Source organism: Centruroides sculpturatus, unplaced genomic scaffold (assembly GCF_000671375.1).
Source record: "Centruroides sculpturatus isolate CEXI.00-Female unplaced genomic scaffold, Cexi_2.0 scaffold1312, whole genome shotgun sequence".
In the NCBI taxonomy this organism is placed as follows: Eukaryota; Metazoa; Arthropoda; class Arachnida; order Scorpiones; family Buthidae; genus Centruroides; species Centruroides sculpturatus.
This window is the reverse complement of record NW_019385668.1, coordinates 91,073-108,891: the sequence shown is the minus strand read 5'-3', so window position 1 is coordinate 108,891 and position 17,819 is coordinate 91,073. Positions and strand designations below refer to the sequence as shown.

At 30.4% G+C, this 17,819-nt stretch overlaps 1 protein-coding gene across 1 annotated transcript; it reads left to right on the top strand.

The window, feature by feature from the left end:
* The first annotated feature begins 11,250 nt into the window (after positions 1 to 11,250).
* On the top strand, positions 11,251 to 15,596 carry LOC111641043. The gene is made up of 4 exons (XM_023387149.1): positions 11,251 to 11,387; positions 14,088 to 14,135; positions 14,230 to 14,351; positions 15,086 to 15,596. The coding sequence occupies exons 1-4, from the start codon at positions 11,363 to 11,365 to the stop codon at positions 15,536 to 15,538; spliced, it is 648 nt and encodes a 215-aa protein (XP_023242917.1). The 5' UTR covers positions 11,251 to 11,362; the 3' UTR covers positions 15,539 to 15,596.
* The last annotated feature ends 2,223 nt before the right edge of the window (positions 15,597 to 17,819 follow it).

Sequence of the window (17,819 nt, the reverse complement as noted above, 5' to 3'; positions counted from 1 at the left end):
CGGCCTTTTATTGGTTCCGCTTGGAAAAATAAGTCATGTGAATAAATGTTGTCTAAAGCAAAGGTTATTTTAGCAGGTGTTTAAGTCATAGGTGTCCCCGGGACCATAATAAAGTGAAGAAATCGGACGATAACTGTAAACTTATGCCTTGCAATATTAGCTTGACAATGTTGGATGGGTAAATGTTTACATTCTTAAAGGAAGGTTATACATTTCTATAGTTGTTGATGGGATATTCTAACTTCTTTCCCTGCGATGTTGTTTTAACGAGTTAGAAAAAAATATGAGGTGAAATACTACGAACATTAGAGGAAAAAATAATGTTTCTAAAATCTGGATCTCACATTATATTTTAATTCATTTCGTCACATTTTAAGTAGCTAAAATGATATTACTTGAGGTGCCTGTATGCAATTTTTGCCTTGCTTCGCCTTGCCCAGTCTCGGTCTATATTGCCTGAAGGATCAATTAGTAAATATCTCATGTAACTCATATCAAAACTCTCAAAACTATTTTTATTTCTTTGGAAATGAAAAGCGAAGTATAAATCAAACATAAATATAAACAAATTGGTTGAATTTTATAAATTTATCACAACAAATACATATTAAAAGTTATTTCAAGTTTTCTTCTGTGGTAACTTTTAATACTTTACATATCCATATAAGAACCTTATATATTAAGAATATTATATTGTCTTTTCAGAACTTAATAGTTCTTAGTTTTTATTTGTACTTTTAATAAAAAAGTTAAACTTTCAATTATCCGAATTAATCGGGATCTGAAGCTGTTCGGATAATTGAATTTTTGCCTAAAATAGTCTTTTTTTTTTAAATCTCTTTGATTTTTAAAATACTATTAAACAGAACGCGTGTACATAAATAAACTATTAAATCTGAAAATGTATAAACGAAGAATATAGTTTATTTTCTATATTTAGAAAAACGTTACTTTTCATGCATTTACAGTACATAGATATATAAGTGTATTTATTTTTAAGAAAGTTGAAGGGCAGTATGGATAATTGCAGTTTTACTCTACTTGATTTTGGTCTTTGGAGACCTAGTTTACAATATATATAAACTGCATAATTTTTAATGCGCTTCTTTTCGCGGTTGTAACTTGGCTGTCGAGTTCGTGTCTTTCAAGTTATACCACGCTCTTTACCTTTTTTCATATTATAGGAAATAGTCATACAACTATGTAATAAAAATATTGTCACACATGTCTATGCTGTACCATTATATAACATGTAAGGTTTTTATGTTATTGTCAACCCGCGTTTATGTTAAATCCTACTTATCAATGTCGTGTAACTCACCTTGTTTTTTGTAATTTTAACAGCACTGAAGAGGGGTTGGGAATACAAGCCAACCCAAAATGCATCTGAATTTTAAAAAAGCGTTTATTTTAAAATAAACCGTAACGTTTTTCTAACCATTGCTGTTTGATCGTCTACCAAAATTATCGTTTGGATTACAAAGACGCTACACACAGAATCAGAGTAATTTTATAGTTTTTACATGTATGTCATTTTGTCCTTACGTAATGTGTCATTTTGTCCATAGTATATGGACAAAATGGATTTTGGATGATCTCAATTAAACTAACAATATTTTTTTCTATTATTTTAATATTGTAAATGTTTAGTAGGCCTATATTTCATAGGTAAAGAACCAAAGATGATTGTTGTAGAATATGACAGTGCTGCGATTTACCAATAAAGAGTTATGAACCTAAAATAAAACCGTATTTCATTTTGTACGTATTTTTCCTATTTAAAAAACACCTTTAAAACATGCGATAAAAATTCATTATGAAAGATGCTTGAGATTGAAATTAAGATTGGGGTATTAAATTAATAGGGTACAAAAGGTAATTAATGACAAAAAAAAATTAGAATTTTTTTAGGTTAGTTAGAATTTTTACAAGAAATTTCGCACTTTTAGAGATAGATTTGACTTCAAAATAGTAAATTTATAGCCTAAGTGCAGCACTAACCAATAAGTATACAATAAATCATATACTTTTTATCAAATAAAACTCATTTTCCAGGTTGAAAAACGTTGCCTTAGATCATCTGACAAAATTATGAAGAAGACATAAAATCATTTACAGAGCTCATATAATTGGCTAATTGTAATATTCTTGATAAAAAATGGAACAAAGTACAAAAGTGACAACGGGTGTTAACCGAGCAACAGTACACCGAGAAGTGATGTTATTTAATTAAACCATTCCTAACATGTTATTTAAACCATTCCTAACATTCCTAACAAATGTTAGAAATGTTAGGAATGGTTTAAATAACATCACTTCTCGGTGTACTGTTGCTCGGTGAACACCGGTTAATACCCGTTGTCAATTTGTACTCTGTTCAATTTTTTATCAAGAATATTACAATTTAACTAAAAATGTAAGTGTTTATAGATATTTTGAAATTAATAATCTATGTTATATATATTCTGCATGTAAATGATGGGTTAAACGACCACGCTCTTTACCTTTTTTCATATTATAGGAAATAGTCATACAACTATGTAATAAAAATATTGTCACACATGTCTATGCTGTACCATTATATAACATGTAAGGTTTTTATGTTATTGTCAACCCGCGTTTATGTTAAATCCTACTTATCAATGTCGTGTAACTCACCTTGTTTTTTGTAATTTTAACAGCACTGAAGAGGGGTTGGGAATACAAGCCAACCCAAAATGCATCTGAATTTTAAAAAAGCGTTTATTTTAAAATAAACCGTAACGTTTTTCTAACCATTGCTGTTTGATCGTCTACCAAAATTATCGTTTGGATTACAAAGACGCTACACACAGAATCAGAGTAATTTTATAGTTTTTACATGTATGTCATTTTGTCCTTACGTAATGTGTCATTTTGTCCATAGTATATGGACAAAATGGATTTTGGATGATCTCAATTAAACTAACAATATTTTTTTCTATTATTTTAATATTGTAAATGTTTAGTAGGCCTATATTTCATAGGTAAAGAACCAAAGATGATTGTTGTAGAATATGACAGTGCTGCGATTTACCAATAAAGAGTTATGAACCTAAAATAAAACCGTATTTCATTTTGTACGTATTTTTCCTATTTAAAAAACACCTTTAAAACATGCGATAAAAATTCATTATGAAAGATGCTTGAGATTGAAATTAAGATTGGGGTATTAAATTAATAGGGTACAAAAGGTAATTAATGACAAAAAAAAATTAGAATTTTTTTAGGTTAGTTAGAATTTTTACAAGAAATTTCGCACTTTTAGAGATAGATTTGACTTCAAAATAGTAAATTTATAGCCTAAGTGCAGCACTAACCAATAAGTATACAATAAATCATATACTTTTTATCAAATAAAACTCATTTTCCAGGTTGAAAAACGTTGCCTTAGATCATCTGACAAAATTATGAAGAAGACATAAAATCATTTACAGAGCTCATATAATTGGCTAATTGTAATATTCTTGATAAAAAATGGAACAAAGTACAAAAGTGACAACGGGTGTTAACCGAGCAACAGTACACCGAGAAGTGATGTTATTTAATTAAACCATTCCTAACATGTTATTTAAACCATTCCTAACATTCCTAACAAATGTTAGAAATGTTAGGAATGGTTTAAATAACATCACTTCTCGGTGTACTGTTGCTCGGTGAACACCGGTTAATACCCGTTGTCAATTTGTACTCTGTTCAATTTTTTATCAAGAATATTACAATTTAACTAAAAATGTAAGTGTTTATAGATATTTTGAAATTAATAATCTATGTTATATATATTCTGCATGTAAATGATGGGTTAAACGACCACGCTCTTTACCTTTTTTCATATTATAGGAAATAGTCATACAACTATGTAATAAAAATATTGTCACACATGTCTATNATATGATTTCTCGAACCACAATTATAACAAATTCTATTACTGAGATTATCAGCATAACCATCCTGTTTATGTTATTTTTATTTGCATTTTCGCATTTTGTGTTAGATCCATAATTTCCATACCTTGGTTTGTTTCTATCAAAAGTATTATTATTTCTATTGTAAGAATCATTTTTAGGCTTCACTCTATCGAAAACACCTTTACCCTTAACAGAATCACTTTTTATTACTTCATAGACTTTAAGTTTTTCTTTAAATTCCAACAACTTTTTACATCCATAAAAAATAGCTTTGTTTTCATATTTATCATTAATTCCTTTAATCACATAATGCATTAAAGCACCGTCATCTATTTTTCCAAAATTACATAACTCCTTCATCTTTAAATAATATTCTTGAACGGGTTCAGAGTCCTGCATTGTGCACTTACTCGCAAGTTTATGCAACCTAGCCGAATTAATTTCGAAAGAGAATTCATCGGTCAGAGCCTGTTTTAGTTTTTGCCACGAATTAATCTCAGGTACTGTTCTTACAAATAAGGAGGCGTTCCCACCAAGGGATCTTTTAGCAAAAATGAATTTTTGCAATTCAGACAAACCGAATAATTTAGAGGTATTTTCAAAACGTTCGATCCAATGAATAACATTCTCGTGCGGTTCTGCATTAAATTTAAAAATGGTACTCTCGATATCGGAATAATTAACAGTAACACTATGGAAAACAGAACTTGCTACAGCATTACTTTGTTCAGGTTGAATAGCAGAATCAAAACTGCTTTCATTTTTATATATATCGCACTGCATTGAACATTCGCCTTCACCCTCAGTTTGTTTATTTGGTTCATCCGCTTCAGACTCGGAGCCGGACGAAACGTCGAGTCGGACATGGTGAGCTAAAGTTTCCAAAACACATAAATCTGCCAGAATTCTCTTCCCTATCTCTGCTTTACTGCCTTCGAAAGATATGCTTAAAATGTTAGAAATCGTAATTAGCTCGTTCAACGAAAAGTTACTTTCTATGCTTTTCAATTTCTTGTTAAAATCATCACTGTTTAAAGCAAATGTAAATCCACTAAAATTTCTTATTCTCTTTCGGCTTGACCGATCGCCATCGGTATCAAAAATAAATTTATGAAGAATTTTGATTTTATCAAACTTGCAATTCTTCAATGCAACGCTTATTTCTTTTATATCGTTTAAAATCATTTTGAGGAATAAAAATCTACGTACCCCTTATGCTGTTTCCGAAATGAGTGCTGATCGTATCCAAAAGTCTTCGTTTTAATTCAAAATCAAAAGTTTTTGTTTTAGCAAAACACAGTCAGTTCGAGAATCTCTTTGTTCGTCAGTATTCCACTCCTGAGAAATGTGGATGTATAAAGATGGCTGGGCTGGGCGTTAACAAGTATATACNCAACTATGTAATAAAAATATTGTCACACATGTCTATGCTGTACCATTATATAACATGTAAGGTTTTTATGTTATTGTCAACCCGCGTTTATGTTAAATCCTACTTATCAATGTCGTGTAACTCACCTTGTTTTTTGTAATTTTAACAGCACTGAAGAGGGATTGGGAATACAAGCCAACCCAAAATGCATCTGAATTTTAAAAAAGTGTTCTTTTAAATAAACCGTAACGTGTTTCTAACCATTGCTGTTTGATCGTCTACCAAACTTATCGTTTGGATTACAAAGACGCTACACACAGAATTTGAAGATACAGCAACCACGTCTTCTACATTATAAAATTGCTTAAGTTCACAAATTAATTAATAAAATTAATAAGTTCACAAATGAAACGCTTGGCTCTTTTAGAAACATCCCGCGCAAGAAGAGTGAGCCCAACGGAAACAATTTAAGCACCGTAACCAGTCTTCTCCAGGCTTAGATCGGGAAAAAAGATCATTGCGATATATGCATGGACAGTCCTCTTCATCATCATGAGAGTTATAAGGAAAATTTTCTTCTTCAAGTAACTTTTTAGTAACGTTTCGTCTCCTTTTCTCCGGCGGAGCTTTGGGCTCATTTTTTGATTTAAGGTAAGTTCCTTGACTAAGCTCTTATGGACTAAATGACAGGTATGTCATTATGTCCATTGCCTATGTATGTCGTTTTGTCCATATAACGTTATAAAAAAACAAAATTATAAAATAAATACAAAGATGTTATTTTTAATGGAAAAGTTATTTAAGTGCAAGAACAAATTCTTGGGGGTTGAAATAAATGCTACAGAAATAGATAAAATAGTGAAAAACTTATCATCTATGTGGATGTCTAAAGATGGCTGGGCTGGGCGTTAACAAGTATATACGGAACACAGTTTAAGAAAGAATACGAGGAACTTCTTATGGTATATAATGACGTATATTTTAATACGATACACAAAAGGAACAGTACAAACAAAGAACACTAAACAAATTATCTTAATACTAATTGTTGAACAAATATTATTGTATTTAAGCTGACACGTCTTTAGCGTTACGTCGTGATTCTAACGGTTCGTCTTTTTTCCCGCCTGCCCCGAATTCCTGCGCAGGACATCGGACTTGCCCAAATCACGACAACGTGGGGGACGGGCACCACATCTATACAAAAAACTTGTTGCAAAGAAAAAAACTCATAACATATCATTTCTTGTCGTCGGCCATGACACCCGGCCGAATGAGAGGAGTGCGTTCACATTTTGACAGGTTAGTAAAAGCCGCTCGGATAACGTGGTGTCAGTGGTCAGTTGTGAACTTTGTCAGTAATTTTATAGTTTTTACATATATGTCATTTTGTCCTTATGTAATGTGTCATTTTGTCCATAGTATATGGACAAAATGGATTTTGGATGATCTCAATTAAACTAACAATANGGTCAGTTGTGAACTTTGTCAGTAATTTTATAGTTTTTACATATATGTCATTTTGTCCTTATGTAATGTGTCATTTTGTCCATAGTATATGGACAAAATGGATTTTGGATGATCTCAATTAAACTAACAATATTTTTTTCTATTATTTTAATATTGTAGATGTTTAGTATATTTCATAAGTAAAGAACCAAAGATGATTGGTGTAGAATATGACAGTGCTGTGATTTACCAATAAAGAGTTATGAACCTAAAATAAAACTGTATGTCATTTTGTACCAGTGGCATGCCGTCATTAGAAGCGTTGGAAGCGCCGCTTCCCTCGTATTCTCTAAAAAATAAATAAATATTAATTTTAATTATATGAAAATAATCGCACAATATTTTATTATAACCGCATTATGTATCTTCTTATAATTTTCTATACTACACGTGGAAAAAACAAAAAAAATTGCTATTGTATATTAGAATATTAGTGAAGCAGTGTAATCTCCTGTATTTTCAGATTACGAAAAGCAAGATTTGCGCATGCGCTTTACAGAACACCAACCTCACCTGGTGTAGCCGGTGGAAGCCTACGACCTTGGGTGAAAGCTGCACACATATAAGATTACTACTCTGTCAAGGACCGGTTCTGGGCTATTAGCCGCCTACCCACTAGATATTTCGATTACGTGAATAATGAGTAGATTTATAACTTAACCCAACCGATAAGAATTTACTGGTATGTTTTTACGATAGTTCTGTATAGTTGACAGGAGTTTAAAAAATCCATTAAAATATTTGATATTTTTATTCTGCTCTCCGATTTTATATTACTCACGGATTTCGATGTTAAACCAGTGATATTACGATTTCGTACATCCCATCTTTAAGGGNTACAAACAAAGAACACTAAACAAATTATCTTAATACTAATTGTTGAACAAATATTATTGTATTTAAGCTGACACGTCTTTAGCGTTACGTCGTGATTCTAACGGTTCGTCTTTTTTCCCGCCTGCCCGAATTCCTGCGCAGGGCATCGGACTTGCCCAAATCACGACAACGTGGGGGACGGGAACCACATATATATTCTTTGAACTTGTTATTAATTTTTTGCAATAATTTATAATTTTATAGATATATTTTTAACATTCGGTAATTTGTAATATCATCAGTGTTACTTATTCCTGGCAAGATAAAGACTTCTGCTTAATATTTCCTTTCTTTTGTCAGTGTCTTTTACTGTGTGTGCTGTGTGTGAGTCTGATATTCTCTTTTAAAAGCAAAAACTTCAGAAAATATCTTTACCGTCATTTCGCCAAATCCCATTTGTGGTGTTTAAACAGGAAAAGTAAAAATTGACCCCTAAACACATCAGAAATTTGCAATTTGTTTTCTTCGTGCCTCTATGTTTAAAAACAATAAAAATAAATCAGTTTTTTACTTTGTATAATAACGTTTTAGGTTATTATACAATAGGTAAATGAAACAATAGGTAAATTTAGTGTATGACAAAATTTAAAATAATTTCTGATAGTTAAATATTCGAGAAAAAACGTTATTATACAAAGTAAAAAACTGATTTATTTTTATTGTTTTTAAACATAGAGGCACGAAGAAAACAAATTGCAAATTTCTGATGTGTTTAGGGGTCAATTTTTACTTTTCCTGTTTAAGCACCACAAATGGGATTTGGCGAAATGACGGTAAAGATATTTTGTATCTTTACCGCAAACATATTAAAGTAATATGTTTGCGATAAAAAACAAAATAGATCGATTATAGCGCCGTTTTCAAGCGAGATATCGCAATTTATTAATTATTTTAATAATTAACGCAAAAAATAAAATTTTAAATTAACGTTTTCAAGCTGTGGGGTCAAATTAATTAATTGGTAACAAAAAATCAGTTAGTGTTACAAAAGCTGACGATACCAGGAAAATGGCGATTATGGAAAGAAGAAGGTGTAATGAAGCCATTAAGGATTTTATTAAAGGTTAAGGGTTAAAACTAAAACTGCAACAAAAAACCCATACACATCTCCATTGTTTGGACGTTAATATAAAGTTTAAACAAAGCTATGTACAAACGGCAGTGGATTTGAAACCCACGCATGCTTCACTGTACATTCCACCATGGTCCAATTACCCGTTTAGATACAAAATGTCGGAGTTTAAGGCGCTCATTAAAAGGGCGTTCTTATATTGCCCCAATGTACAGTACAAGCTCGACTTAGGGAGATTAGCAGGATTAAAAAGATTGCGAAAAGTTTAGGATACAAAACATCTACAATTGATGGACTGGTCAAGGGTTACAGACAAGATGCAAATAAATTGCTAATAAAATGATAAGAAAGAAGTAAGAATGCGGGTGAAGGCTGGGGTTTATAAAATTCTTTTTGAAAATCAGCAGTTAGGAGTGGCAAATAATTATGTAATTGTCACAAGAAGAAACTTGGCAATAAGTAAAAGAGAGCACAAGTATGACGTTAATAGAGGACATAACAACGCCATTTTGGCAATCATGGCACAAACAGATGGAGCGAATGTAAAATGGGATGAGGCAAGAATAATTAAGAATAATTAAGACGGTCCCCTCTCCGGCGATAGCGTTGGGTATGGAGAAAATGAAGTTATATAAGAGTAAAGTAAATAACAATTGCTTAAATATCAAAGACGCTAATGCTCTCCCAACGGCCTGAAAATACGTGAGAAAAGAAAATAGGAATTAAAACCCTTGAAAATTGGGCGGTTGTATTTTAACTGGTTTAATGTATATTTAGTTTATTTTTTATATTTTGTTTGATTATATCGTATGTTAGTATTTTGTTGACTATTATACATATGTTTCTTTTTTACACGTTTTCAAATAAATTACTTATGCCTTTATTTTTCTATTTCGTCTAATATTTCCCTGCTGTTTGCTTTTTCAACTTAACCAAAATTTCAGATACTGATTATTTAAAATATTTAAATATTATAGGGGTACAATTAATAAAATAAGAATAAACATAATATCACAATACAATATTTTTATAAACATTAGTATTTTGGAATAAAATAGATGCAGACCAATGATGACGACAATCAATGGTCTGTGGATATTTCCTTTTGTATTTTCGTCTATAGAAGAAAAAGAAACACAAAATAATAAAAAATTATATTAGAATACCCCGTTTTCACTGGGTACTAATAAGAGAATTCTTACATGGATTTAAAAATACGTTCGATTTCCTGCAAAAACTTAGAAAACTGCGTTTAAAATAGTAGAGTAGAAGCGGAGTTCTTCACGTTAATTCTTCACTCTTCCCTTCTCCTCCGCGGGGAGAATTCCGAAAATGCCTTGTTAGGGTACGTCGAGAGAATAACCACTAATTGCCTACCCAACTTCAACGTTCAACTCCTAACTGTTTGGACTCTGCGCATATTATTATTTTTATTATCATCAACCCATCTCGATTATAATATGACACTCGTATTTATGAAATAATTTATTGTGATATATTTATTCTTATTTTATTTATTAAACTCCTTTTTACCAAGTCTATAAGTTAATTACACACGCCCTACGTAAATTCGTAACCATCCATCCACGTCGTCATTGTCATGGTGACGGTACCTATACGAGCTACTTCTGTTAACGAAAACTAAAAGTTTAATAAATAATTAAATTATAACACTTTTAAGTGTTAATGAAGTTCAGTATAAAATCTAAAATTTGTACATTTTTTTTTCTTTTTATTACACCTGACCAAAATCCGCTATTTAGGAATTATAGGATCGTTGCGAGTATGTTGCCTTTAACAAGACAATATAACAATTTTGTTTACGTTTTTTAGCTGTTATGTGTAGTAAAATAATTTCTATGTGAATTTTAATACAATAATTTAAAATAATTTTGTTAGCTAATTATTCGAAATTTTTTAAAGTAATTTAAGTATTTCATTTAACAGAATATGTCTTGATGAAAAGTGGAACACTTGATTGTTTAATGTAAATCTAGTTTTGCACGATATTCAGTAATTTATATCAACGGTCTTAATTATCTTCTGCACGATTTTATATTAGAATTATTCTCTCTTCTCGATCTTCCCTCTTTCCTACTGTTTTATTTATTCCATTATTTTCTTTGTTCACTTGTTATCCGTCATTCTTAAAATGTGTCCTGCCCGTCTTCGTTTTCTTCTGTTATTTTATTAATTACGCTAAAAATAATTAGCAATTTTTAAAAACATTATTTACGCTAAATAATCTATATATGTAAAAACGAATGCATGGCTGTCTGTGTGTCCTTCACTCATTACTACACTATTTATCCGATTGCCATGAAAGTTTGGGAAGCTGTTTAATACCTCCCGCAAAAGTTTCTGGCATAGTACATTTATCCTAAGATAGGTGGCGCGCGTGAATACGAACATTTCATATATAAAGTCGACACGAAGCGCGCATGCTCATAAGTTTGCTTTATTTGAACTCTTCGTCTTAATGTTCGATTTCATGTTTGAATTTACATTTATGAATGATTCTGGAAGATCCGGCTTATTTTTCGAATTTAGTAAATCTGATGAAGAACCCAGAAAGAGTTACAAAAACGTTTATTATTAGGAATTATTATGCTGCTGTCGTATCTGTTTCTGTGTAAGTAAAGATATTTGTTCGAATTTAATTCGAACAATGTTCGAATTTGTTCGAATTAAATTCGAACAAAAAATTCGAATATTGGTTCGATTATAAAACGATTGTAAACGTTCCAGAAACGTTGAAAATAGTTCGTTTGACTAAACGTAAAAATTCTCTAAACGGGGGACCTAATTCTTACGATCTGTGAAAACGGATAAGATTAGCTATAATGTAATTATCTTAATCTTCACTATCGTTACTTTTTGCCCAGCGAAGCGGGTCCTTGCAGACAGAGCTGATCACTCGTTGAAACACTCTCCGAGTGTGTGGAAATTTGCCCTTTTATCCTGAATTTCCCCCAATCGCCACCTGAGAAATTTATCAGGTGACGGAAAGATCAGATGTGTCAATCGGTCAGATGGTGTTAAAAAATTAAATTAAGCTGTAAAATAAAGGAAACTGAATTTCTATTTTATAAAAGTAAAAGTAGTGAGTCAGCCGTTTTTCAGGATGTTGTTTTCCTCCTTTATCTTTTATTATTTTATTTTAAAATTTAATAAAAAGTGATTAATAAAATACATGTATATTATTAACTTGTTGCAGATAAAGATTTAAACCAAATAGCCTTCCTGGGAAAGTCACCTCTCCTGTTTAGCTCCTCACAATTAATATTAAACAAAAGATAGAAGCCATTAGTTATTCATAATTTTCGCTTCAGTTGTTCGAAAAAACAATAGAATAACTCCTGTGAATTGCAAAAAACAATCAGTTCTGAAGTTAGCTAAAAGTTGATTTTTCGTAAATATTTATATTTTAAAGTTTTAACGTTCGTTTTGTTCAAAATTAACGTAATGTGGAAGATACGATTTAAGTTAAAATAAATTATGCTCATTTGTAACTTAATCTAAGTGTTTTTCGTAAATTCGTTTCTAGTTAGAGTTAATTTATTTTCCTGTGTTATATTTCCTATGTTAATTACTGCGTATACTAAATAATTTCAACTGTATCTGATTTCATATAATTTTAAATACACAATTAATCTAAATGAGAATTATTTTCATAATTTAAATAATTTTAAAAACATTTTAATGATGATTATATAAAATTTATGAAAAATCCTTTTTAACTACTTCCACGACTGCTGCATTTGTTATTCCCTTTTCTCCACTGTCAAATGTCAGCTGCTATTGCTTACGTGTTCATTGTAAATGCAGATTAAATGTGAATTAAAAATAGATATGATGATTATATAAAATTTATGAAAAATCCTTTTTAACTACTTCCACAACTGCTGCATTTGTTATTCTCTTTTCTCCACTGTCAAATGTCAGCTGCTATTGCTTACGTGTTCATTGTAAATGTAGATTAAATGTAAATTAAAAATAGATAATTTGATAAAATTATAGACTCGAAAATTATATTTCGCTTATTATAGTCAAATTTTTACCTCTTTTTTATAAAGGGTTCAAATTTTTATGCTTTTCCCATGAAAAATCCAGTTTAAATAACATGAAACAGAGAAAGATATAACGAATGTCATATTTTTTTGCCTTAGAATTTTCTTTAGTTCTTTCGTTAACGAAAGGTTCAGAATTTAAAAAATCGAATTTATACAAATTTAGGCTTTGTATCGTTTGTTTTAAATTTAACACATAAATACCGAGATGTACTGTACGTGGAAATATCCTTTAATTTGACAGTTACGTAACTATTACTGTTATTAGTTGTTTTCGTTGATGATATATATCACATATTAAATATTAAAAAACAATAGAAGCAAATAGGCTTCTCCTTAGAAAAAGGTATACATTATTACGTAATTATTGTATTTAAATTCATTATTTATTCTAATTGGAAAAAGTTAGTTACAATTGATTGTTTTTAGGAAAATATTCCTCAGTTTAAGCAGATTTCTATCGATATTTTTTATTCTTAAGTTTGAAATTTAACTAAAGATCAAGCGAGTTTGTCTGAATGTTGATGTATGCACGAGTGATCTTATTTGGAAATTTCTTACCTAGATTGATCCCATTTGTTGTAAGTAATCTATGGCTGTTTTGCAGATAAATTTTTTCTGTGTCTGTCCTTTCTTAGTTAATCTCGAGAACAGAGTTAGATGAAAACCTAAACCACACATGAAAGATTTTCGATATTTGCCCTTATTAACTGTTTAGGAACGTCCCATACAAAGCTGAAGTGAGTGTATTTAAATTCAAACATTTTCCTCTGTAAGGATGACGACATGACAATTCCTACGGTAAAAGTATGATATACAGAGGAAAACCACTAGTAATTTGTAGTGGAGCAAGTATTTTAAATAAAAAAGATTAAAAATATGATAAAAAATTGTGTGATGAATTTACGAAAAAATAATTTCTTGTTAGCATATAATTTTTTTCAAAACTTTTAAAAAACTGTTTTCTTGTTAGTATTTAAAAAATTTTCAAAAGAAAATACAAACTGTTTACTTGAGAAAACATTTTAAATCTAATCAAAATTTAAATACGAAATTCCTAATTTTATTTTTTAACTTTAAAAATATTTTGAAAAGAATGAGGGAAGAATTTACAACCGAAACAGGTGCGAATATCGCGCTGTACATTTATGTGACGTCAAATTTCTACTTGTACATGTTGAAATACATAAATTAGTGTCATAGAAGATAATTCGTCATTGCTAATTGAAGTCTCAATTTACGCATTCTCTTTTGCTTTTCAGTTGCAAGTAGAATCACGATGAAGTTTTTGCTGCCGTTTTTCATTTTAAGTACTTATTTATTTATTTCCTTATATTTAGATTTGTTCTTTTTAAATACGTTTTCATGACATTAATATTTATTGTTTATTAATTTATTTTTAAGGTTTAATTCCAAAACAACCCGGAAATTGTGTGTTGAAACCAATTGTAAATATTGCAAACGAAAATCTAGATTTTGACACTTTATTTCCTCAAGTGACTGAAGAGGTGAAAGTAGCACTTGTTGTAAGTAAAAACATTTAATTAATTTAAATAATTAATACTGTACGGCGTTTCAATTTGCACTAGTGTTATTATAGAAACTTGGTTTGTTCTTGCTATTTCTAGAGCTAGGACATCTATCTAGGAAATGCTATATAAATAGTTATAACACATGTCACTTTATGTTTCAAGACGACAAAGTCATATTTATTACAATAATCGAAAATATTTTTGTAAGAAAGGCAACTTCTGGATTCATAATTCTGGTGTTATTTTAGAATATTCATTATTAATTTTTGTGTACCAAGATTCTGATAAATATTTTTAGTAAACTTTTAAATATAATTTGCCTTGATGGAGGTGATTCATTATTAAATGTAACGTTACTCGTGCTTAATCATGGCGAAACAATCGAAACAATCATTATTTCGCATTAATTTTGAAAATGCATTCCTAATAAAAATTTACGATAATTATGATAACATAATTCGTTTCTAATTATAGCTTATGTATTTTAAACAGAATCAAATATTATTTTTATAAAGGCTTTGTGTTAACAGTTGATAAAAGATTATTAAGTAATTAACTCTAATATTTAATTAATATTCTTTCAACAGTCACTTGTATTGTTTGGTAAAATTTTATTGTGAGGTTTATTTAATGTTTACAGTTCTCTTTATTAACTAGAAATTATACGCAGAAATCTTAAAAAGTAGTCAGAAATTCTCTTAAATTTTATTCTTTCTTGATATTTTCAGAATATAACAGCTGGGTTACCGCAATGTCTGGATTCGAGTAAGTTCCCTTCTCTCGGCTGTGAAAATGAAATAGGCGGCGGAAGTAACGTGATGTCAAGTGTAACATATATATCGTGCCTGTTAAAGAAAGTTTGTTATAAAAATGATACGGCGAATTTAGTCAAAGTGGTAGAATGTCTTTCAATACTATCTTCAGGTAGAGTATTGTTTACCTTAGAAAATACTAAAAGAAATGTTACAGCAAAAATATACAGATGTCTTGCTGTTATTTACGCCGATAGCCGTACTGGACTTACAAACTGTGATTTGATCGATTCCATTCTAGCAATAAATATTCAATCTGTTTTAGAAAATATAGATACAAATATTATCAAGAAATTAAAAAGCGATTTCGAAACATTGTTTAAAATTCTTAGTGGAGATATAGAAGCAGTTTGTAAATTCACAACTTAATACATCATAAATTATTTTCCATGTAAATTTACGAAAAAGGAATAAAACATTAATCTAATTCTACTGTATACAAATATACATAGTGATTTTATTCTTTTTCAAACATTTATATAACACATTGGAAATTAATTTAATCGGCTAAAAATGTTATAACATCACGTTCAATACTGAAATATTAAGACGCGATGTGGCAATATATCATGTATATTGCCACATACCGTTCACAGTATAGAAGAAATAAAAGTCGTTAGTGCTGCTGTCGTTTCTGTTTCTGTGTAAATAAAGATATTTTGTTTTTACTATAAAGTAGGTTATTTTCTATTCTCTAATAAGAAACTATATTATTTTAAGAAGTCGTATAAATAGACAAGCCTACAATTTTATTAAATTGCAACCTAATAAATATAATTAAACAAAACAGAGAGGCCATTAGTTATTCATAATTTTCGCTTCAGTTGTTTAGAAAACAATAGAATAACACCTGCAATTGCAAAAAACAACCAGTTTTGAAGTAGCCAAAAGTTAGTTTTTCCTAAATATTTATAGCCTATTTTAAAGATTTAACATTCGTTTTCTTAAAAATTAACGTAAAGTGGTAGAACGATTTAACTTAAAATAGATTAAGTTACAAATTAGCATAATGTAAGTGTTTTTTGTGAATTCGTTTTTTAGTTAGACTTTATTAATTAATAATTATAAATAAATGACAATTAAGTAGAAGATTCTACTTATTATAAGTTGTTGTTTGCTATTTAACATTTTTCCTGTCAAACCTGCAACATCAACTTTTATCACAAAAATTTTAGTTATTCGCATTATTTTCAACTTAATTTATGTGTTATATGCAAGTAAACTGTTCATTTCTTTTAATATACAAGTAATCGTTTTGACAAAACTCTGATATAGTTTAGTTTTAATTTGTCTTTTTTAATTTTATTTGTTTATTTCGTGTAATTCTTTACTGTGCAGTTCTATTTCCTATTGCGAGATCCGACAGGGCAGAGCAATCCCGCTTATCGGCGACTCTGTCAGAGGATGGCTTTAAAAAGGCTAAAAATTTGAGTGGGAGGTCAATGAGTACTGTACGTCGACAGGTTTCGAATAAGTTCACAGGTTGATAAAAAATAACACGTTTAACAAACAACTATAAAAGTATACATATAGAATGCAAAAGCAAAAACGGAACAAATCGAAATAATCAGAAATTCTATTCTAGCTCACGACAATGATTCATCTTTTCAATGGAACATTTACGTTCTATTATTGAAGTTAAACTGAGAGACGAGAAAAACTTTTCTAAGACGTACGTTTCGGAGAGAGAGAGAATAAAAATGTCTTTAAAATATCTTTCACTCTGGTATACGACGTCGTCTGGACTATCGTGGACTTGGGAGTTGGTCATCTGGTTATTTTGGGATAGAGACGGCAGGTATGGCAAGTGGCGACAGACAGAGTGGCGGTAGAAGTCTGGTGTCCGCTGTAGATGTACTCGGATGCTATCAGCCGTGAACGTCCGCATGGAGGACTGTACTCACCCCAGAAAAGGAGAAATATTGGGGAACATTCTGATGCAAATCCATGTAACTTCGACTCGTCCGGAATTGTTTATGTTAATTGTCACACATTTGAATCTTTCTGTAGATATATTTCTTCTTCTATCCGGTATTATCACTTCTTCCCTCTCATAAATTTAACAACAATTGTCAAACTAACAGAATTAATTGCTAGGGGTGACTAAGGTCAGAATTATTCTTGCTTAGATTGTTGTCTTTTACGGTCATCTTGATCAGTTTTCTCGTAGTTCGCATCGAACGTAATAGAGGGGGAGTTTGTTCGGTTCGGTTTACCCTTATCGCTGCGCTTTATCGTTACCCTCTATCATGTAACAGGTTGAGGTTATTGTTAATCGTTTGGTTATTTGTAAATGATCTCCAAGGATGAGGGGATAACTTTATCTGTCTTCTTAAACATCTTATAACGTCTAGAACAAGAGTGTCCAACCTTTTATTTCTTTGGGCCACATAGAAAGATGTCATAAAGTTTTGGGCCACAAGTATATATAATACTAGCTGTTACCCGCGACTTCGTCAGCGGAGGTTTTGCAAGCAAACCCCATTTACATCCAATATTTCAATAACCATAGTAATTGTTATATAACACCTACCGCTGAAGAGAATTGCCGAAAATCAAACGAACTATTTTCAATTTGATCAATTTTCTGAAACGTTTACAATCGTTCTATAATCGAACCAATACGCAATAACAAATTCGAATTTAAAAC